Genomic DNA, 23,443 nt, shown 5'->3' with positions numbered 1-23,443 from the left:
GATGGTCCCACCCACAAGGGGCCGTTCCCCCTTGATCACTAATTGAGAAAATGCCTTACAGTTGTATCTCATGGAGGCATTTCCTCAACTGAAGCTCCTTTCTCTGTGATAACTCCAGCTGTGTCAAGTTGACACAAAAATAGCCAGTACAGGGAGTCATAGTTCAACTAAAAAAGTGAAACCCATTTCCTAGTATCAGAGAATTTGTCTTCTGTTGTCCAAATTTAAAAACTTGCATTGACCTGCTTTCTTTTATTTTGTTGCAAGTATATGGATCTGTGCAGTCTCATAGCCTAGCTGTCACTCAGCACTTGTGAGCCTCTGAGTAGAGTAACTACAGATAAAGCACTAGAAGTCGTGCTTTGCTGAACACAGTAACTATTTTGCTCAGTGGTCAGCAGTCCTATAGCTGTCACTGAAGTGTGTAAAACAAAGCAGATTAACTTTTTGGAGTGTTTGCTGCATGCATGTACTGGGAAATGTGATATTTTAAAAAGACCTTTTGCTTTATGCATGACTGTTGTCTTTTAAGTGCCTTACTGCTTGTGCCCTGATGTTTCCTCCTGTTGAATTGTTTTCTTAACGGATGTCTGTGCTCTCTTTCCTCTACCGCCCTGGCAGTCTTTTCCCTATAAAAGGACCCATCTGTCTAAGGTAGATTCTCCTTTTTACTTACTCATCAGTGACTAAGCTGCATGGACTAGACCTGCTTAGCATTTAGAAGTTGTATTTAATTCTGTTTTTTTTTTTTTAAACTACAGTGATATTTTGTTTTCCTTCAAATCAAATCTGTTCTCTTCAGTCTAAGTTCAAACACCTAAAATTATATCTAATTTCTAATCATAGTGATAGAGCAAAGAATGCATTTTAAACTTGCTAATCCATAGTAATTAAGGTAATAGGTAAATCCATGCTCTAGTGTACAATTCTGTGTGCATAGAGAAGAGCTTCATGGAAGTGACTGATTTCCATTTGATCTCATTAGACTTGAATTTGAGAGACAACAGCGTGAAGAACTTGAAAAACTTGAAAGTAAAAGGTAAGGACGTGAGACCCGTGTTCCCAGCTGCTGTCGTCTGAGTCCCTCCCATGTCAGCATCTTCCTGAGTTTCTGGGCTTCCCTCTTGCTCTGCGTCTGCTGTTAACATGTCTAATGCCTCAAGGTAGTGTCTTATGAGGGATTGGCTTTACTTCATCTTTATGTTTTCACAGCAGGACATCTTCAAATACTTGTGAGAAAGGGGAAGTTGTCAATAATTAAGCATCTAAGATGTGTTGAAATTTAACCCCAAACCTTTTCTTAGTGTTCCTTAGGTCTTTAAAAAGTCACGAGTCTATATACATTAAAAAATCAAGCCAGATGTGGTGGTATACGTCTTTAATCCCAGCACTCGGGAGGCAAAGGCAGGCAGATCTCTGTGAGTTTGAGGCCAGCTTGGTCTATAAAGAGAGTTATGAGAAAAATGTCAAACAAAACAAACAGGAAGGAAGGAAGGAAGGAAGGAAGGAAGGAAGGAAGGAAAAAAACCCAAACCATTTTTCTCTAATAACCCATCTCTACCTTTTAAATTATGATTTATTTACTTTATTTTGTGTGTATATATTTTTCTGCATGTATGTATGCATATTTACATATATGTGTATATATGCATGTGTGTGTATATATACACACATGTGTGTCCAGTTCTCACAGAACAGGGCACTGGAAGCTGTAGACCTGGGAGTAGAGTTACAGATGTTTGTCCCCAGCTATGTGTGTACTGAGTACTGAGAACTGACCCCACTCCTGCAAGAACAGCTGGTGCTCTCCGTCCATGCTCCCTCCTTCTGAGCTAAGCATTTTTTTTTTTTTTTTTTAGGGTCTAACTTTAGACCAGTCCTCTCCCCTGAGCTGCCTCCCAGACTTATCTTTCTAGTTTATACAGTTACTGGTGTTTTCACACCTATAATTTATTTCTCTTTTCTTTACTTACTTTCATTTGAGGATATCTATATCTATATGGCTGCTTGATTGATATATGTGCTAAACTATCCTTTGTTTCATTCAATCATATTTTCTCTTTTCCTCTGTTTTATTTAACAAGTCAGGAAATAGATAAAGGGTAGGTAGTGAAGGAGAAGCTAAGGTTCTGAAACATAGTAACTTATTTTCTAGAATTTGGGATTGCATAGCTCATAGGAATGAGCTCAGAGTACAGCATCCTACAAATCAGAAGGTTGTGGGTCAGGAGGTGGAGGTCGACATCTACTTTTTATTTACTTTGACTTTGTTACTCAGCCTCCACTGATTGAAGATGGCAATTTTTTTTTTACTTAATGCCATCTTGTAACTGAATGTCTGTTGCACTTTAGTCATTGAGCTGAGGAAAACTAGCCACATTCAAATTTAAATTGGATGTTTTTTTTTTCTCATTGACCTCAGGGGGAGCTTTTAATTATACCATGCATAATACATTATGATTCTAGACTTCACAAAGAAATGATACCAGGAACTACTTCAGGAGGCTAGGTAGCTGAAACACTGGACAAAAAATAAAATAAAATAAAAGTGATGTAAGTATGCATTTGAAAATATGAAAGAGAAGCACTTTCTTTTCATTTGTTTCAATGAAAGATTTGGCTTTATGTGTGTTTTCAGAACAATCCAGTTAGGGAGAAGTTGGACTGACGCTAAGCACAGTGATTAAATAATGACCACTCAGCATTTGCATTGCAGGAAACTCATCGAGGAGATGGAGGAAAAGCAGAAGTCGGACAAGGCAGAACTAGAGCGAATGCAGCAGGAGGTAGAGACCAGGCGCAAGGAAACAGAGATTGTGCAGCGGCAAATCCGCAAGCAGGAGGAAAGCCTCAAACGCCGCAGCTTCCACATTGAAAACAAGCTCAAGGACCTGCTGGCTGAGAAGGAAAGGTTTGAGGAAGAGAGGCTTCGGGAGCAGCAGGGACTCGAGCAGCAGAGGAGGCAGGAGGAAGAGAGCTTATTCCGCATCAGAGAAGAGCTTCGCAAACTCCAAGAGCTCAACAGCCACGAACAAGCTGAGAAGGTCCAGATATTCCAGGAGCTGGACCGGTTGCACAGAGAGCAAGATGCCCAGAGTGCCACACTGCGTTTGGAGAAAAGGAGGCTGGAGGAGGAGGAGAAGGAGCAGGTGCTTCGGGTGGCACACCTGGAGGAGCAGCTTCGGAAGAGGCAGGACACTGCTCCACTGCTGTGTCCTGGAGAGGCCCAGCGGGCCCAAGAGGAAAAGAGGAAACTGGAAAGCATCCGGGAAGCCCTTTTGCAGGCCAAAGAGAAGAGAGCAGGAGGGGACCATACTTGTAGGGATGAACTGGAAACGGCTCAGCAGTGCTTCTTAGAGTTCAAGAGAAGGCAGCTTGTCAAGCTAGCAAGCCTGGAGAAGGACCTGGTCCAACAGAAAGACCTCCTAAGCAAAGAAGTCCAAGAAGAGAAAGTAGCTCTGGAGCATGTAAAATGTGAAGCAGGGGGGGACCCGAGCTTCTTGGCAACAGATGATGGCAACATTCTCTGTGGGCCTCCAGATCTAGACAAAATAAAGACTGCAGAGACCAGGCTACAGAGCAGAGAGCACCAGCTACAGGACCTTCTGCAAAATCATTTGCCAGCACTGCTGGAAGAAAAGCAGAGAGTGCTTGATATCCTTGACAGTGGTGTCCTAGGCCTAGACAACACTCTCTACCAGGTAGAGAAAGAAGTGGGAGAGAAAGAAGAGCAGATCACACAGAACCAGGCTAATGCTAGCCAGCTGCAACAGCTCCGGGCTACCTTAGAGTTCACAGCTAACATGGCCAGACAGGAAGAGAAGGTGAGAAGAAAGGAAAAGGAAATACTGGAGTCCCAGGAGAAGCAGCAAAGAGAGGCATTGGAGCAGGCTGTGGCTAAGCTAGAGCAGAGGCGCTCTGCCCTGCAGAGGCACTCCACCCTGGACCTGGAGATCCAGGAACAGAGGCAGAGACTTGGCTCTCTCCACACCAGTGAATGGTCAGGGCAGCAGGCCAGTCTGGAGACTGATGGAGAAGCACTTGAGATGGACCCTGCAAGGTAAGATTAAGGTAGAGGAGCAGGCAGAGGGTAGCCATCAAGTGAATGCTCATTTTCTTCCTCTGTCTTTATGGAGAAGGGCTTCTTGTAGACTTCATCTCTCTTACACATAAGCAAAAAACTAAAATACAAAATACCCCTTCAACATAATGAAAGCACTCTTGCTTTTCTACAATAAGCATTCTCTTGTTTTTCCTTAAGATCTTTGCTTTAGAATCATTAGCCTAAAGTTGAGAACACATAAACAAAAGCAAAGTCCTGTTCCTTCACTAAAATGTCTTGTGAAATGTGTTTTAGTTGTTTGACAAGTGCAGGCTATGGGGAGAGCTTCAACCTAGATTCCCACCCTTTATCTCCCTCTTAGCCCAATGCCTGCCCCATTCCTTGACTGTCCCCTGGCTTCTCATCTGTTTCCTTAGCTTCTCCTTCCATGATTTCTTCCCCCTCTCCCATCATGTCCTTCTTCACTAGTATTTCATATCTTCTTGGTGAGCAGCAATGGCCACAGTGAGTTTATGTGTTGTGGATTCCAAGATGGTTCCTACAAATTGAAGAGAACTAAAACCAGGTAGATATACTGCACTTAAAGTTACCATTTTAGAAGTGGCCTCAGAACTGTATACTAAAAACCAACCAACCAAACCAGCAAGAATATTCTTCAATGATTCCATACTCAATGGGCATTTATTCAAATATATTTTGTGATATTTAGGTTCTGTTTAGGATTTTTTTACAAAGAAAACTAGGAAACAAGCATTCTTTTCATGGTAAAGAAAGAATATTTATCTTTCTACTCTGTCGCCATGATTACAAGAGGTAGGTAGGCTCTGAAAATAAGTAAATATATTAATCTAAGAGCATCTTTTCTGGTACTCTGTAGCCATGCTAAGACTCTCAGGGAAGTTAAAGGCCACCTTGTGTGTGAACATGACACAGTTTGCAAAGTGGTGCTATATCCTAGTTGACTTGTTTCTTACTAGTTAGATGATCTTGGCCACTTAAGTCTATTTTCTTCCCAACTGTAGTTTATAGATTGGATTGGTGAAGGCTAGGCATGGCAAGTTTAGGGATGCATTCAAAAGGTTGGTGAGCCAGATATGCACTTAACTGGTAAATGACTGTTAACAGAAATAAAGATTGCCCAAAATATCTCTCTATCTATAAAATACCAACTGTCCATAACCACTAATTGCTAATTAGTCTATTTAGTCTTTTAGTCTGAAGAATCTTCAATATATAGTTATGGCTTTTTCAGGGAACTCTGTTTATAGAGTTTTCTTCTTCTTCTTCTTCTTCTTGAAGACTGTCTCTCATTGTGTATATCTGGTTGAACTTACTATTCATGCCCTACAACTCATGAAGAACTGCCTGCCTCTGATTCTGGTGTGCTAGGATTAAAGGCATACACCACCATGTCCTGCCTCTGTTCATAATTTTTACCTGAAGTCCGTGTGGAAGAGCCTGGAATGCCATCATAGCCTACCTATAATCAGCAGAAGGGAAGGGTGCCTGTTAGCCTTAAGACCCCAACTTGGCATTTGGCTGAGGCATAAGTATAATTGTGGAGACAAGGCAAAACCTCCTCAGAAGTGTTAACTGAATCCTTCACCCATCAACTTCCTGAGGAGGTCAAGACAGCTTCCTTTTAAGTGACCTGTTTATCCTATGGATTCCATTTACAGTCATTCTCTGGTAATTCCTTCAGGCCAAGCAGGAAAAAAAAAAAATAACAATCAAAACTATAATGTTATTATTTCAGGGAAGTGGGTTGGAGGTTTAAGAAAATGATTGCAGGTATGTTATGTAAATGAAATTGTTGGACAAAGCTGTAGCCCCAGGAAATTTAAAGCAGTGGAGGGCATGCTCTCAATTTGTATCCTGCAGTGTGCAGTAAGAGGCAGCCTGAGCTTTTAGCTTGATGTCCCTGACTTTTGTCAACCAGTCATTTGATATTAATACTGTGTAATAGCAGACATGGCTTTGAAATCTCCATGGAAGCGATTCTTCTGTGCCGGCAGTCCTCCAGAAACCTTGCAAAAGATGCAGTTGGCTTCATGAGTTCTGATAAACTAGACTTCACTACTGTTTCATTCAAGCTGAGGAATTCTGGGCACTTTGCTCTGCCTGTAGTGCTCCAGCAGCTTTCTGCAGGCATTTCTGCTGCATGTTATTTTCTTTCTGGCTTCTCACAGTTAAGCCAGGACTGCCTGTACAGCCTGACTTGGCCGCTTGTGAGACTGCCCAAGTGTGAAATATTGAAGCCATGTGGCACCAGATGGGACAAAACTGAAGTAAACACACCTTCCCGTTGGTTCCTCACTGTCTTATCAACAGGTTAATCTATGACACTGCCTTCCTTTCCATTGCTGCTTAGTTCAGCCAATAGTCACATACTGATGCAGCTCTTCTAGAAAGCTCTCATGTCACCATAGGAAAGAAGATGGAAACTGCTGATCTCACATTTGATCAGCTCTATTATAAGAGTCCTCAAAAATGATAATGATTTTATAGACATGACCTTCCATGAAGAATAATCTCATATAATTCAAAATAAGTTTAAAATCATGTGTGTGTTATCCCTGAGTCTTCCCTTGAAAAATTGACATCACACTGAAGTAGGAGGTAGAACATTTGAACCTGTGGTAGTTACATTGCTAGTGGAGACCAGTGACACACAGATAGGAAGTAGCAAATTGGGGATCTAGGTCTGTTTCTTCACCAGTTGTCAGTTAACTGGCCATGTGGCTGAAATACAAACAGGCCAGTTCTTCACACAGTATGTGCTTTGTGTATTGTCCTATGTGACCCTTACCAAGTCTCACTAGGTCTTTAGGGTCCCAATTAGACTTCCATGCTAAGTCACCTCTGCACGGATTTTCTAATGGCTTAGCCCAGAGGAATACCTGTAAGAAAGCCCGGTGGGCATCAGAAAGTCTTATTCATTGCTGCCTTCTGCTTGCATCCTGCTTGCATTGCTAAGACCCTATTGATAACAATTTTTGATTCTTTGTCTTTATTTGGCACCTCACACCATTCTTTTTTTTTTTTTTTTGGTTTTTCGAGACAGGGTTTCTCTGTGTAGCCCTGGCTGTCCTGGAACTCACTTTGTAGACCAGGCTGGCCTCGAACTCAGAAATCCGCCTGCCTCTGCCTCCCGAGTGCTGGGATTAAAGGCGTGCGCCACCACGCCCGGCACACCATTCTTTGTTATTGGTGTTGGTGGCATTTTTTGAGACTGGGTCCCATGTAACTTATGCTGGCCACAGACATGCTATATAGCAAAGGCTGACTATGACCCCTGATGTATGTGGGCCACCATGCCCAGTTCCCTAGACACCTCCTTGATGCTAATTCTCCCCTCTCCTGAAAATACTGAATATTTTGCAAATGAATGCCCTAGAAACTTTTGGTTCCTGGTAGAGAAATAAGACCTGAGTTGAATGGAACAGTTCCTCCTATGGAATCCACGAGTGCTTTCCGTACTAACCCCAGAATCACATCTTGAGAATTAAGAACATGGCCTTCATGTTCAGGCTGAAGCAGTCAAGTTGCTGATGGTGGCACCAGAGGGTTGGCAGCATCAAGATGTGTCAGCATTTGACACAAAGATCTCTGATTTTTGGAGATTAAGAAAATGAAAGAGATTAGCTGAGCTTATTTGATCCCTCAAGAAGTAGAAATTCAGATCTAATACCTGTCTATATTTACAGAGTGAGTGGGCTGAGTGTGCTGCTGAGTGTTATGTTCCTGGAGCTAAATCTGCCAGCATGCCTGACCTTCCCAGTCTGATTGTTCAGGATTCAAGTTCCCCATGGTCAGCTATTCATGTAGTTCAGAGCTTATAAAATGTATAAGTTATCATCTGCAAGAATGTTTTTGTTTTAATATGGCTCTTTTTAATTTCTCATGTCACTCAACTTTATTTCCAGAACTCTCTCCCTTGGCTCCCCTTCTTATCTCCCTACCTTGGCCAAAGTGTCTTCCTGGGTTTTGTAGCACTGTCTCTTTGCTGTGGTTGGTTTCTGGCCTAGGATCATCTTCTGTCATTATCTCTAAATGCCCACATTGCAGCGACCTTTGAAACTCAGCCCAGAACTACTTTGAATAGATCTTGTCAAGCAGAAGTATTTAACAGGACAAACAACTCTTGTTGACTCATAGTTTAAGGGATTGAAAATCCTGGTTAGCTGCCTCTAAGGGCTTGCTTACAACACAACAGAAGTCTTTTTGGCTGAGGGGTCTGAGCCACGGATGCCTGAAACTCTTGTTCTGTGCCCTCTCATTACCCAGTTTCACTTTATTCCTTGTCTTTTATGTGTGAGACCTTTTCTACTAGAAGGAGGGAAAACTTTTTGTACTAGAATTGTTTCTGGCTGCACTCCCAACCTCCCATCCAATTTTTTGGACAGTTCCCTCTAGAGAATGTGGTCATGTAGTACTATTAATTAATGGAGTTCTGTGGTTCACATCTTTTTAGGTTAGAACATGAAATCCATCAGCTGAAGCAGAAGATCTGTGAAGTAGATGGTGTTCAGAGACCTCATCATGGGATTTTAGAGGGGAAGGCTGTTCTCTCCAGCTTGCCACCCAGTGGGGGAAACTCTCACCTGGCTCCACTGATGGATGCCAGGTACTCAACATTCAGCTGACGCCAAGCTTTTCTGTGATTCTGTGTAATGATGTATTGTACCCATGTCGGCTAGTTTACCCTATAAAATGTTTTATCAAACTCAACAGCAGTTCTATGCCTGAGATGTCCTCTGTCTTTGTCAGCTGCTGTCTAGCCTATGGCTGGTTGAGTGATTGTGGGAAAAGAAGCAAGGACCTAAGAACTGGCCAGCCAAATCCAAGGCATCATGCTTCAGATAGTTCAGTGAGATGGTAGAGTTAAATGTGCAGAAACCAGCTCATCCCAAAGTGCTCTAGACACTGGGTTGGAAGAACCAGGTTCAGAATTAATTGATTTGTACCATGTGAGAAATACCTAACTGAACAGCCTTGCAGTCTGGATTTAGGAGCTTGGTGTTTTGTTATCAAATGTGTTGAGAATAGCATGAGATTTCTTAGTATAGGTCTGTGTTTTCTATGCGGCCAGTTTCAAAATGTCTTGTAAGGTTGAAGAGGTCATCTATAAATGACCTTGGCTCATGGTCAGTTGTACATGATTTTAGTTCTAACACTAAAAGATAAATATTGCCTTTTATTTTGGTTACTCTTATTAAACAGTAATGTATTTGACCTATATTTTAGAAAGTGTTTCTCTTTTGGTAAGAAGTACAAAACATTGATACAATTTTACAAATATTTACAAATACTTATCTATTTACTTTTTTAATGTGTGAAGGCATACATGGAAACGGTGTAATTTAAAATAATCCATATAGCATATAGTGCTAGGGAGATAGCATAGTCAGTAAAATAATTACCTTGCAGGCTTCGTGACCCAAGATCCTGGGACCCATGTTAAAAATAAAAGCCAGAACAAAGCTAGGCATAATAGCATATATGTAATTCCAGCACCAAGGAGAGATGCACAGGCGGGTACTGGCCAGTGAATGACCCTTTCTCAGAAAAAGGAGAATATGGTACCTGAGGAATGACAACACCCAAGGTTGTCCTCTGTCCTCTACCACACATGAAAATGTGTAAGCATTCAAATACACATATACACATGAATGAATGAGAGGAAGAGAAGGAAGGAGAGGGGAAAGAAGGGATATAGGGAGAGAGAGAAGGAGGGAAAAGCGATTGATCAATCTGTGTAATTGGAGGACACTACCTTATAATTGAGTCATGATTGCTTTGAGCAATCTGAGCTGCTGAAAGGTATAATTACCACATGTTTCTCTTACCTTTTATCCATTCAGACCTGCCCATATACATCTCCCTACTCTCCTTCAAAATCATAACCCCCTCTTTACTAACAGTTACTGCATGCAGATAGATAGATAGATAGATAGATAGATAGATAGATAGATAGATAGATAGACTAACCAACCGACCTAAATATAAGCTGTTTGGTCTGTATAATGTTACTGTATGTCTGTTTTCAATGCTGACCATTTGGCACTGGACAACAAATTGGTGCGCTTTTTTATGGAGATGGTTCTTTCCTCAGCTCCATGTCTAGCCTAGAGTTCTTTCTATAAGGCTGAGGCCTCATTAGCTTTTCCCCATCCATCCCGGTATGTCCGTCATTTCCATCCTTGTTCAGCTCATGTTTCAGCAGGTTCGTTCTGATGTTACCAGGAGACGCAGTGTCATAGCCGACTCCTTGATCCCGTGGCTCTTACAGTCCTTTTACTTGCCTCTTTCAAAATGTTCCCTGAGCCTTATTAGCAGGAGTGGTCTGTAGATGTATCTATTTTTATTTTTTTAATAAAAATGAATAGCATGTATTTATTTTTAACACGGGTTCCAGAATCTTGGGTCACAAAGCCTGCAAGGTAATTATTTTACTGTCTGTGCTGTCCCCTAGCATTGTATGCTCTGAACTTTGATTGGTTGTGGTTTTCTATAATCTTCTCTGTTGCAAAGAGAAATTTTCTTGATGATGTGAAGACTGCACTTATCTGTGGATATTATAAGTATAAATATTTAGAATTTAGTTAGGTATTGTTAGTTTAGTAAATTAGTGTTTATGGATTTCCCCCCAAATAACCATGAGTTCACTGATGCTGAATAGTTAGCTAGGTAGCCAGTATCAGGCATAATTTTCCTCTTCTCAAATGAGTCATAAGTCCAATTAGAGAGCTGGTGTTGACCTCTAATATATGTGTGCTGCTACTGCACCTTTAAGGTTATTTTCAATGCTAGTTCACCATTGTGGTTCATTGCCATCATAGCTAGGTATGTTGCTTACTTCCTCTTTTAGAAGTTTGAATGTTGCCTTCTAATACCATGGGAGCTAGTCCTAAGGAAGGGATATCCAGGGCAGTTCCAGCTCAGGGGTCTCTGGGATCTGTTTCATAGGGAGTTACCTCAATCTCTAAGGAACAACCAAGGACAATAGCAATAGGGAGTCTATTGGACAGTCCTGACCAACAGCTCAAAGAAGGGCTTCTCATGTCTGGTATTGCAGTTTTTGTTAGGTAGTCTTGGCTCTTGGAAAGAGCACCATCAGCCCAAATGAAAAAACGTAATTAAAACTATATATGTATATTTATTTACAGAATTATCTGTATTATAGGTTTATTTTAGGTAAATATTTTATAGTATAATTATACAGGCCTTTTCAGACATCTTTAATAATATTTTTATTAACTACCTCTTTCTGTAGTTAGCCTTTTCCCACTTGCCTGAAGTGCCCCTGTTACCTACCCTTGACTGTTTGCTAGAATTACTACCTGGAGGCTGCACTGAATACCAAGGAGCCTCTCTGAGGGTGGATTCTGTGAGCACAGAGCATCTGACTTCCATGGCTGTGGCTTGCCTTTGTCCTTCAGTGTCCTCCTGCTAGGAAGATCCAGGGAGGGTTGATGGAGCAGCTTACTCTCCATTCAGTTTCAGTGTCTTCTTCTTTTTAGCTGATTCCATCTCATTTGGCGAAAGCTCAGAGAGTGAATGCATAGCAACAGATATTTTAGAAAGAAGAAAACAGCTTGGAATTCCTTATTTTTATTTATGTGGAATAAATAAAATTCTTAACAGGATTTTCAAGTCCTGGTAGGGCTTTGCTTTTTGTTTTGGGTTTTTCTAAATTGCACATAATACTCGATAAAAGACATGATACCTCTCTTTATGTGAGTTACCGGATGATCTCTAGTTCCATCACATATGTATATAAGTGATATTAGAAATAAGAGGCCCCCTATTGTATGGAGCATTCTGAAGACACATGTAGTGACCAAATGTAGTGACTAGATATATTCAATGGTGTCCTGTTTCCATGGTTTTCAGGATCAGTGCTTACATTGAGGAAGAAGTCCAGAGACGCCTTCATGATTTGCACAGGGCAATTGGTGATGCCAGCCATACACCTGCTGATGTGATGAAGGTGAGCTAAAGGAGCCAGGTTATACAGTTATTACTGCCACTTAATGAAAACTCAGGTGTGGAATGTTCCAGAAAGAGCACTAAATGTTGATTGGATGGAGCTGAACAATGAAAGAGAGCATTCATCAAAGAGTAGCGTATTTTAAAGTTTTGTGGTTCTGAGGAAACATTCATCAGCTATTCTTTATTTGCTTTGATTCTGTTTCTTCTCCAAATAAAACCAATTTCTGTAGTAAATAATTTACTTTGTAAGTCATTCCAAGTAGATATACACTTTTGTGCTTGAGAAAATGTATACTTTAGTAAGTTGATGTTTAGTTCATTTCTTTTGAATTAGTATAAATAAATGTTTACAAAGCATTGGGATTTTATGATACTTTTGTCCATACATACGAAATAATTTGATCTTGTTACACCATCACCCTCTTTATTCTCTGTCCCCTTTGTCTCCATTCACATCCATAACTTTGCATTTCTTCCTGTTTTTATGCTCTAATACTCCTTAGTGTCTGTTTTGATTTGATTTTTTTCTAAATTGCCCATTTGAAAGAAAAGACTCAATACATCTCTTTCTGAATGTCTTTTGGATTGCTTTATGTAATGAAATGATGATCTTTTCCATTCATCTCTCTGTAATTGACACAGTTTTGCTTTTCTTTATGGCTGACTGAAATTCTATTGCATACATTGATAGATAGATAGATAGATAGATAGATAGATAGATAGATAGATGGATGGATAGATGCATGCATACATGGATACAGTATCACACGTTCTTTAGCCTTTTACACACTGATGGGCACCTCTCCCATTTCCTAACTTCCTGTCATGAGTAGTGCTGCATAAATATGGCCATGTGGGTTTTTCTGGTTCATGATGACTCTGACTTCTGTGATGGACTCTCAGAAGCAGTAATATAAGGCCTATATGTGTATATTTTTTTTGGCACTATCTTATTGAATTCCATAATTTTCAGGCTAAAAAAAAATGTCCTGAGGAAATCTTAATTGTAATTTTACTGTTTAAATTTAACACTAGAAGTTACTGGTTCAGTTCTCTGTCCTGCACATAAATCAATAAGAGACATGTTTTCCTTGGCAATATAAATCCTATGGAATGGTTTTCAGTTTTGAATGATAAGTATGTTTCTTTACCATTTGTTACCGTAAATACTTGTAATGGAATCAGACTTTTCTCCCTTGTCTGAGCATGGTATAATTTAATACAGACAGCTTTTCTTTTCTTCTCAGAGTAATGAGGAACTTCACAATGGCGCCACTCAACGTAAGCTAAAGTATGAGGTAGGTAATGATTTTTTAGATTGATAGGGTTGCTTAAATTATGGCATGCTTGTGTGATTAAATTTTCTTAATGTTTAGTTGCATAATTAGAATTTTGAAGTCCCAGTGAGATTAATGGCTAATAGAGAAGGCAAACTATTATATAGACATAAAATTAAAGGGAATCCTGCAGGCCTAAAACTGTGTTGGCTTTATTTGAATGGCCTGTAGCTATGCCAGGTTTCTCATTAGCAACGGTATCCTTTCCCTTGGTCTGCATTGAAAGGGCAGAATTATATAATCAGGATCAGATAGGAGGTGGGGGTTGGAAATGAAACTGAGAACTTCTCAGTGTAATTAAAAGCCTGTTGGTTTTATATCTGAGCGGGCAGTGGTACAGAGGAACCCCTGGATCACTCAGCTGTCTTGTCTCTCTGGTGGACAGTTGCTATTACAGCATACAATTGGTAAGAAATCACTTGAGTTTCTTCCACCAAGAAGAATGGCATGCTCATATAGCCCAAGAACTTTTTTTTTATTGCTAGGTGATAGAAATCTTGCCATCAGTATCTGTTGTCCATTACTGAACAGAGAGCAAAAGGAGGTTGGGTGTTTATAGTTTCTTGACTCACTTGGACCACACCCACTTCTCATGCTGCCAGTAATAACAGTAGCCTCCTCTAGACATTTTTTTCCTATTGGGTATCTCTGTCAGAGGAAGAAACTGTCTTATATTCATTTGTTTGTTTGTTTCCATGGCACCTGACAAATTATAGGCATGCAGCATGCCTTCCTTAGTGAAGGTTTGTAGGGATCAGCACTGGTATTCTAATCAGGGAGAATATGATTTAAGACTCACATAAAATAAATGAGAGAGAGACAGACAGAGAGACACAGAGAGAGAAACAGAGAGAGACAGAGAGAGAGACAGAGAGAGAGACAGAGAGAGAGAGAGAGAGAGAGAGAGAGAGAGAGAGAGCATGCATGCAGTGTGACCTGGATGGGTGCGTTTGTCCAAATGGGTCGAACAGCTAACTCTAGCCTCTTAAACACTGAGTCAAAAGTTTGGGAATGTACTTCAGAAAAAAATGCAATCATAGACCAAGAAATGGATACTGTGGATTAATCCTACACCGTGTGTCTCTATCAAAATACTCAGTGATTTGTTAGACTGTGTAACATGTAAATTGATGTTCCATAAATGAATCAATCCTCTGTCCTTAAATCATATATCAATCAACACCAATGACTTAGTCCTTCTATCTCACCTCTCAATTAATCTACTCCAATGAAACCAATGGCTATAAGACTTTCCATGTACAAAAAGAATGCCAGAAAGACATAGCACACCCCCATTTCAACCTTTTTTGACATCCTAAACAGAAAGGGCAGCCTTGGTCTGCACCGTGTGTTATCCCACTTCTGTCCAAAGATGCTGCTGACTCTCCCAGTGTCCTTAGAGAAGAGAGTGAGATGTGTCTGAGCAGCCAGCGAAGCCATCCCATGTCACAGAACACGTCACTCTCCACAGCGTTCTCCATGGCCTCCCAAGAGAGAATGGTTCTACACTCAGGAACTGAGTTGCTGAAGAATATTGGTGACAAATTTTGTTACCCTGAGAATTCTGGCCACCTTGAACCAAACCGTGCTCATCTTCTTGAAATCACTTCCCTTAATGAAAGGAACTCTAGAGATGCACAGAATTCTCAGGGTGAGTCAGAAAATGGCAATGGGTTTATGGCTCCTGAAGGGAAACAAAGCTGGGGAATTGAGTCCAGCTGGACATTGTTGCAACACGTGTCACAGCAAGCGCCAGCAAACAGAGGAAGCCAGCAAGCTATGCAAAGCAGGGTGCTGTGCTTTGTTCTCTCTGAAAGCCTTTCTCAAAGGGAACATCCCACTGGCAGCTCTCCTCAGAGAATATCAGCTCCTACATTGAGTTGTGAGCAACAAAATGAGAAATACTCAGATGCTAAAAACACTAGTGTTCTAGCTCCCCTAGTCAATATCAGGACAGAAGCAAAGAAGCGACTGGGATATTTTTACCACAAATTCTCAGACCTTTATAAAGACACCAGCGGCCACTTGATACAGGCTGGGACGAAAGTAATGAGCCAAGCCAAGCATGTCGGGAGTATGTGTGACCCAGGTGAGCTGGCTTCCCATGTGACAACCTTCATCAGAGGCCTGCCATTATTGGAGCACTTACCCCAGCACCTGCCCTGGAGGTCACTCATGGTGCCATCAGGTCCTCCTCCTCTTCCTGAAACTCAGATTGGCAGCTTCAACAGTGAAGGTGGAGGAAGCCCAAGGTCAGCCAAGAGCACAACACCTCACAGGAACTTGGCCTTCACATCTACAGATGCACCAAATTCCTGTCCAAATTCAGTTTTCCGTCTTGACTATGAAGATGCTGGGAAGATCATTGCATTTAAGCAGACTCTTGTACCTTTCCCAGAACAAATGCTGAGGCTTCAAGAGTGCCCTCTCACAGACCTCCTTGAGCACATGACATGTTGTTTGCCAGAGCCTGTGGACATAATGAAGGCTGTCAAAGGCATTTACTGGCTTGCAGTTGCTAACTGCTCCCAGCCTGACCCCCAGGCTGCATGCTTGCTCCTGCTGCCTTCAGTTCTGTATGCTCTGGTACTGGTAGATGGTTGCCAAGACTCCATGAGCACTTGTCATGCTCTCCCTCTCACTGCACTGCAGGAGATTCAGGTCGGCTTTGGTGGGCAGAGCATTCGATTCCTGGGCTCCACAGAGGACCTCTTGCTTACTGTGCTTACTTACAACAAGAGCCTCACTCAGCAGCTCTGCCAGGACCTCCTGGGTGTGCTAATGGCTGGGTCAGAAGCTGCTGCCTACAACAATCACCCTTTGCTCCATCAGGATCTGGTTCAGCTTTCTCTTGATGTGAAGGCAGAAATCCCTGTTTTAGCTTTGGCAAATGGAGTTCATTTGTCTTGCAATTTCCAGACAACCTTGGTAGACATGGTCTACTTTCTTCATGGAAATATGGAGGCCAGTGTCCCTTCTCTGGCAGAAGTTCAGTTACTGCTCTATACCACAGTCAGATTGGAGAGTGAGGCAGCTTGTGCCCCCTGCCGATCATTCATCCTTCTAAACACCCACATGGCACTCCTGAGGGAGGATCATGTGTTTTACCCCCACACTGGCTCTCTAAACACACTTCCTCCACATGGGCGATTTGATGTGATCACGTGCCAAGCTCTGAGTGAGTTCAGATGTGTCATAGTTCCAGAGAAGGACAAAGTGTCAAAGGTAGAGCTGGTCTTCCTAAGGAAACATGGGCTTCCCTTGAACAGAGGAAGTGGCCTACCTGAGCAGAGTCAAGTTACCTCAAGCACCCAGATGGTTATTCCATTGTGTCTTGAGGATGGACAGGATCAGGCACTCGACATCTGGAAACTCACTTTCAATTCTCAGGATGAGGCTCTTTGGCTAATCTCATATTTAACAAGACTCTAGGAAGGAGACATCTAGAGATACAGGGCAGTTTCTTTTAGACCTTCAATAAAATGAACATTATAAAAACAGTCAAGGAAATATGAATGTCTCAGTGTACTTGATTGAATGGGAAAAAACAGAACTCTGAAATTGAAAGTGTAAATATTTTGAATAAAGCAAAGTGAAAATAGCTGATAGCAGAGAACTGGAAAAATATCTTTATTGCCACCTGCTTCATTGTCTCAAAGCTCAGATTGTAAATTTGGATCTGCTCAATTACTGGTGCCATGATTAAAGCATTCTGACAGCTTGGCTTAGTTGTCTGTTTATGGTGTGGTAGCTTGGAATCGGGTGGTGCCTGCTGGCGTCCAGTGGACTAATTTGTGCTGTCTGGAAAGGTGCCCAGTCTGGCAGTGACCTTCATCAACACCCTCCATGTTGCCCATGAGTAGCACAGCTGTGTAGTAGAGTGCATCAGTGCTTCCTTCAGCTTCCCCAGTCCATGCCCCACACATAATTTTTACCAGTCTCCTTCTTTTTCTGAACTTTTGTGTTTTTATCCTGGAAGTGCTGTTTGTCTTGTTGTAACATCTTTATGGCTTATTTCTGCTGTCTTGTCAAATATATGGTTGCCTTGGATGACATTCAGCACTCTCTGTGTCTACCATATTTCCTGCCCCTTGACTAGCCGTGACTCAGGTCTGCTCAGCCAGGTATCTTGCTGGCCTGAGGTGAGTTTGCAACTATCCAGGCTTTGTTCATTCTTCATTTACTCCTGTGTGGCAATCCTGTGAGCAGTCGGGAAACAGGTTTTGAGTTAGTTTATACCACCCAGCTACTCTGCCCTTGTTCTCCTTTCTCTTAGATGCATGTCCACTAAATCCCAGAGTCTCAGAAACAGGGAAGATGCCTCTTTTCTCCATTGACTCGCCTTCCTCTCTGCCAGGCACAGACTCAGCACACTCTGTGCAGTTTAGTGGGTCTCCAGTTTCATTAAACCACTCATTTCAGCTTTGGCTTGGAAGGGCCTTTTGGTTCTGGTCGCATTTTTGGCTAATGATCAGTATAAGTGTGGGCTCTTTATTTCTGTTACTAGCTGATGATGGGGGTGAAGTCAAAACCTAACCCGACCAGAAACTTACCATCTGCTTTTTGTCAGAATTGCCAAGAGAGCAGACAAGCTATTGAAGTGTCTCTACATTTTCATCTGTTTCCTCTGTTTAGATTCTAGGGAAATGAATAGCAAAACATAGAAGTGGAGAATGTGTTGTTGCCTTCTGTGGACCAGTGGCAAGCTTATTGTTTTCAATGGAATTCTTATTTGGAGATAGAGTGTGGTTTTGTTACTTCCGAAATACCCCTCCTCTGATACACACATCCAAATCCTTTTAAGTATATAGAGAACGTTGTGAAAATTACTACCACCACTTGACCCCAACTTTAACTATGGGTCTATATTGGGTGAAAAAAATTTTGAAAATCTCATAATATTCTTCTAAAACCTCATCAATACTATTTCTACTTTTCTTTTTTTTTTTTAGCTAATGTAATTTATATTACTTGCCATGACTCTTTTGTCATATATGTTTGATTAAACAAACAAGTAAACAGAATGAAGTCATGAAGAACTGAGACTAAAATTGAAGATGCTGACAGAGGGATGTAATGATTGAGAACAGGAAGCAATACAAAAGTTATCTGTTATTTTAGCAAAGACTGTCTACCTCAAACAGACAGACTTCCATAATTTTACCATGCTACAAATAATGGCCTTTAGGGTTTGTCTTAGTTAGGGTTTCTATTGATGTGATAAAAACATCATGACAAAAAGCAAGTTGGGGAGGAAAGGGTTAGTTCAGCTTGTACTTCCAGATGATAGATAGTCCACTACTAAAGGAAGTCAGGACAGAAACTTAAACAGGGCTTCAACCTGGAGATAGTAGCTGATGCAGAGGCCATGTGCTGCTTACTGGTCTGCTGCACATGGCTTGTCCAGCCTGCTTTCTTAGAGAACAAATGACTGCCAGCCCAGGGATGATGCTACCCAAAATGGGTGGTGCCCTCTGCCATTGATTGCTCATTGAGAAAATGCCTTATAGCTGGATCTCATGGAGACATTTCCTCAGCTGAGGCTTCTTTCACTCTGATGACTCCAGCTTGTGTCAAGTTGACACCCAAAACTAGCCAGTACAGGGGTTTTGTTTGTTTTGTTTCTCCCTGTATAGAACATGCAATAAATATAAGCATTACATAGAATTATGTTGTCTGTTGTCACGTTTTGAGTATGGTATATGGTTCAAATAGCCTCAACAGTAACACAGTCGGTTCAGATCTCATCATATTGTGGACTCACCTCTAGTAAGTCTGTCTTGTGACCCTACTTGTCACATCTCTCATCTGTGCATACTTTTTACGTTGCAATAAAATGCAGCTCATGGGAGTGAGAATTTGGTTGTTATGCTCCATAAAATAGGAACCGAGATTGTTGTAATTACTCCAGAAGCCTGTGGAATAGACTTGGTCTGTTGTCTACCCTGGCATCCTTTCTCAAGAGTCCCCAGCCTCTGACAGGTCCTCCTATCTGCATTAGACCAGGTATGAAATGGTACAATGTATGCAGCCAAGGTAACAGTTTAGTGGTAGGGATTTTCTGAAGCAGTTTTGTCCATAGTGGGTGTTGTGGCGTTTTGAGTTGTTGGGATAGAGGCATAAACACTTGAATTGTGGAATCAGGGATATGCTCTAGACACTACCTCTTTGAGAACTTGAAAGGGCAAGTTCATCTGAATTTGATTAAACCTCATCTTGCTCACAACTGCCTGTTTGAGACTTGTTCTTGGCAGAGTAAATTTATTTAGACTTTGTTGAAAAACATTTTAAAATAGTTGGTCTCTAAACTCTGAGCTCTTAGAAAATATTCATCTTTCCCTTTGGAAGGGCACACTTAAGCCTTTCAGCAGAATAATTACAGTAAATGTCTCTTAAACTTTTTTTTCAGATGCCGTATATGGTAAATAGATCTGAACCTCCTTTATTAATGGTTCACTGATGGCTAGGCTGTTTTGCTGTATTGCTTAGTTTCTAGTGAGATCATTTTATTAATGTAGTTATTCCGCGTACAGTGTATGCAGCTTAGGCATCTTCATTCTTCATAATGTGTGTTGTAAAAAATGTCTTATCTATCTATTGTTGCCAAGTATCGAACAAGTCTTGAAAGTTTCGGTGGTAGAGGAAAGGCAAAAGGATTTTTAGAAGTGGCTCTGCTCAACTGAGCTAGGCTCATGAGTTACACATGCTTCATTCTGAGGTCTGTACTACAGGAATAGTCATCATCATGGGGTGGTAGAAGCACCCAAGAACAGCCATGCCAGCCGCTGTCGTGTCATTGCCTAATTACCACTGAGATGCTCTAGTTGGTTAAAAGGAGTCAGTGTTGATTGTCTGTCACCACTCTGGCCCTTGTTTGGTTAATGCTCTCTTACTCAGGTGGTTTACAATGGTAATAGCAATTCCAGGTACCCTGTGTACTCTGGTTTTCAGAATGTGGAGCTGTTGCCCATGTTTTTTATCCTATATCCTTGAAAAGGCACTCCCAGAAAGGGGAATCTATCATCGTTTTTCACTTTACATTTGGGCATTTGAACCAATAATTGATTGCTATAGCATGCAGATCACACAGTTAGCAAAATCTGAAAGAGCATGCCTCCTACGCCTTTATAGACCTTATGGTATTAAGACAAGGTCCCTTCCTGGCATAGGGAGGCTTCTACAGTGAATGTAAACCTGTGTTGGCCATTTGTCATGTTCTCACTGTCTTCCTGCTCACGCTCTTTATTCCTATTTTCTTACATCCTGCCTCATGTTCAACAATGTAACAGATTGGTGTCTATCATGGGTTCCCCCTTTTCAAATTGCTGGGGCATTACAAGGTGACTGTTTTGTAATAGCTCCAACTAGAGCTATCACCCTGGCATGTAAAATTTTAGAAAAGGAAGAATTAGAATTATGTGCAATCCTGGGAAAAGAGACAGGAGAATTGGTAATTCTGACTTAAATTAGAGCAGGGTTTAATCTGATTTAAAAGGGGGGAAAACCCAAAAACCTTGATGTGCCTGTATTTTTTTAAGCAAAGCTTAGTTATGGTCTCCAGGAGATGAGATGACAGTTCTTAGGGCTGACCTTGTCTTGGTCAAGCGTGAACTGAATTTAACCATCTGCTATATAATTGGTAATTAGGAGAATGTTGATGACTCTCTGTGGAATTAGGCCATTCAGTGCCTTGTGTAGCCTGCAGTGATCTGGGCTGATACTAATGCCACCTCCTCCTCACTTCCTCGGTGTGCTGCTTCTGAAGGCGACAGCCTGAGTAGGAAGAGGAAATTAAAATGGAGCCTGAATTCTGTTCAGGTCTTTTCCCTGAGGACATGTCTACAGTGTTTCAGGCACTTGTTTTTATTCCCTCATATGGTATATCCCTCCCTCCTCCTATATCCATACACCTCAATTCCTCCTCAGTTTCCCTTCAGTAAAGGGCAGGTCTCCCGGATATCAACCAGATGTGCCATATCAAGTTACACTAAGATTAGGCACCTCCCCAGTTCATCATGCTGACAGGACAAATCGTAGGTCAAAGGTCTCATGGCTGGGTTGGTGTCCAAACCCTTCACTGGAAGTCTTGCCTGGTTGTAGGAGTTGGCTGACTCAGGCTCTGTATTCTGTAATATGAGGATATTAAGGCTGGACAAGGCAACCCAATAGGAAGAAAGGAATCCCCAAAGCAGGCAGAAGTATCAGAAACAGCCCCACCCCTGCTCCCTCTGTTAGGAGTCCTACAAAAGCACCAAGCTACACAACTAAAAATAGACAAATGGCCCAGGTTAGACCCATGCAGTCCATTCTGTCTCCGTGAGCCCCTTTGAGTCCAGGTTTATTTATTCTGTGGGTTCTCTTGTGGTGTCCCTGACCCCTTTGGCCCCTATAATGTACCTCCCAACCCTTCTTCATGGATTCCTGGAACTCCACCTAATGTTTAGATGTGGGTTTCTGCATCTGTTTCCATTGGTTGCTGGATGAGGTCTTTCTGATGACAGTTAGCTAGGCATCAATCTGAGTATAATAGAATATCATTAGGTATCATTTTCATTGACTTTTTTTTTTTTTTTTTTTTTGCCAGTTGTGCTTGGTTCTATCCTAGGCCTAGGTCTCTGGACCATCCAGCCTCTGGTCCAACCAGTGTCAGGACTGGGATCCCTCTGGTGGCATGAGTCTCAAGCTAGCCATTTCCACAGCTTCTGTGCCACCTTTTCCCCAGTTCATTGTGCTGGCAGGACAAATTATAGCTCAAAAGTTTTATGGCTGGATTGGTGTCCAAACCCTTCACTGGAAGTCTTGTTCAGATGTAGGAGTTGACTGGTCAGGCTCTGTATTCCCCATTACTATGAGTCCTAGCTGGGGTCATCCTAATAGATTCCTGGGAGTTTCCATTGCACTAGGTTTTACCTTGCCCCTGAATTGCCCCCCACCCCAGTATCAGTTGTTTTCCCCAGTAACCTCCCCCTCTATCCTTTCCCCACATGATTCCTTTTGCTCCCATCCCGTAATCCATCCACAATATTTATTTTACTACCTTTCCATGCATTCCCCATTGATCCTCCTTGTTACTTAGCTTCTGTGGGTCAGGCACAGTTTTTTTTTCTCTCAAAAAAAAAATAGTATGTGCACACACAAGATAATATTTCATTAAGTAGAAAAATGTTATTTAATATCTCTTACTTATCGACATATAATACAAGCTACTAATTGCGTGGCTGTTCCAGACGCTTTATTTCTAAGTGGAACCATTCCACAGTACATTTTAAGGTTCTTGTAGCATCTTACATATGCACTCACATCGGATTTGCTCTTTTCTAGTATAAGGCCTTTGTATCTCACTACCTCTGGTGCTGATGTGTCACTAGTTTCTCTGTTAAGCCTGAGAGTCAATGGCCACTGCAGAAAAAAAATGACTCCAAAGTAAGCAATGCCATGATACTTAAAAGTACTCACAAACTATGTGGTTCAGCATGTATTCCTATGTCTAGGACAAAACTAGGTATTCACAATACAGCCATACACAAATCAAGCATACATTTATGAATATTAATTTCTCATACTGTCCAAGACATATTTTAGGAAAATATTAAGGACCTTTCACAACTGTATCTGAGAACTCTATGTTTCTTATGGAATTGACTTCATAAAGTAATTGTGGAAAAAAACCCTACCCTACAGCAATACTAGGCAGAAACATGTTCATTTTTTATTTTTCTCTTTATATTATGTGTTTGCTCAGATATCTTCAGATCCCTGCCTTATCCATGTTTGACAAGATCAGGTGCATTCAAGACGGTATGGTTATAGACCCTTGAACGTGAACTAGAAGAAGAGAAAGCTAAGTGTTACAGCAGAGTAAGGGGGCACCAAACCCCTTGCCAGCAGTATTAGCAGTTGCGAGTTACTGCTTGGAATTCCATAGTGGCAGTTTCTATCTGCCAAGGTTATAACCAGCACAAGCATTTCTCAGCCTACACATAGGCTCACAGCCTACACATAAGTACAAACATGATCTTCCATGTGACATAGAAGGAAGAAAGGGAAA

At 41.5% G+C, this 23,443-nt stretch overlaps 1 protein-coding gene across 4 annotated transcripts in view; it reads left to right on the top strand.

Moving 5' to 3' along the window:
* Kif16b (kinesin family member 16B) overlaps nucleotides 1-23,443 on the top strand; it is a 272,919-nt gene that overhangs the window by 176,520 nt on the left and 72,956 nt on the right. The window contains exons 18-24 of one of the 4 annotated variants that reach the window (XM_029474201.1): nucleotides 622-654; nucleotides 986-1,039; nucleotides 2,717-4,060; nucleotides 8,538-8,690; nucleotides 11,960-12,056; nucleotides 13,306-13,356; nucleotides 14,719-17,118. In XM_029474201.1, coding sequence (XP_029330061.1) covers nucleotides 622-654; nucleotides 986-1,039; nucleotides 2,717-4,060; nucleotides 8,538-8,690; nucleotides 11,960-12,056; nucleotides 13,306-13,356; nucleotides 14,719-16,827 — 3,841 coding nt within the window. In that variant the 3' untranslated portion in view covers nucleotides 16,828-17,118. Of the gene's footprint in view, nucleotides 1-621; nucleotides 655-985; nucleotides 1,040-2,716; nucleotides 4,061-8,537; nucleotides 8,691-11,959; nucleotides 12,057-13,305; nucleotides 13,357-14,718; nucleotides 17,119-23,443 lie in introns of those variants that run through there. The other 3 variants (XM_029474203.1, XM_029474202.1, XM_021150816.2) reach the window with 3 other exon arrangements.

This window comes from Mus caroli, chromosome 2 (assembly GCF_900094665.2).
Source record: "Mus caroli chromosome 2, CAROLI_EIJ_v1.1, whole genome shotgun sequence".
Taxonomy (NCBI): Eukaryota; Metazoa; Chordata; class Mammalia; order Rodentia; family Muridae; genus Mus; species Mus caroli.
The sequence above is the reverse complement of the archived record's forward strand: the minus strand, read 5'-3'. Positions and strand labels throughout refer to the sequence as shown.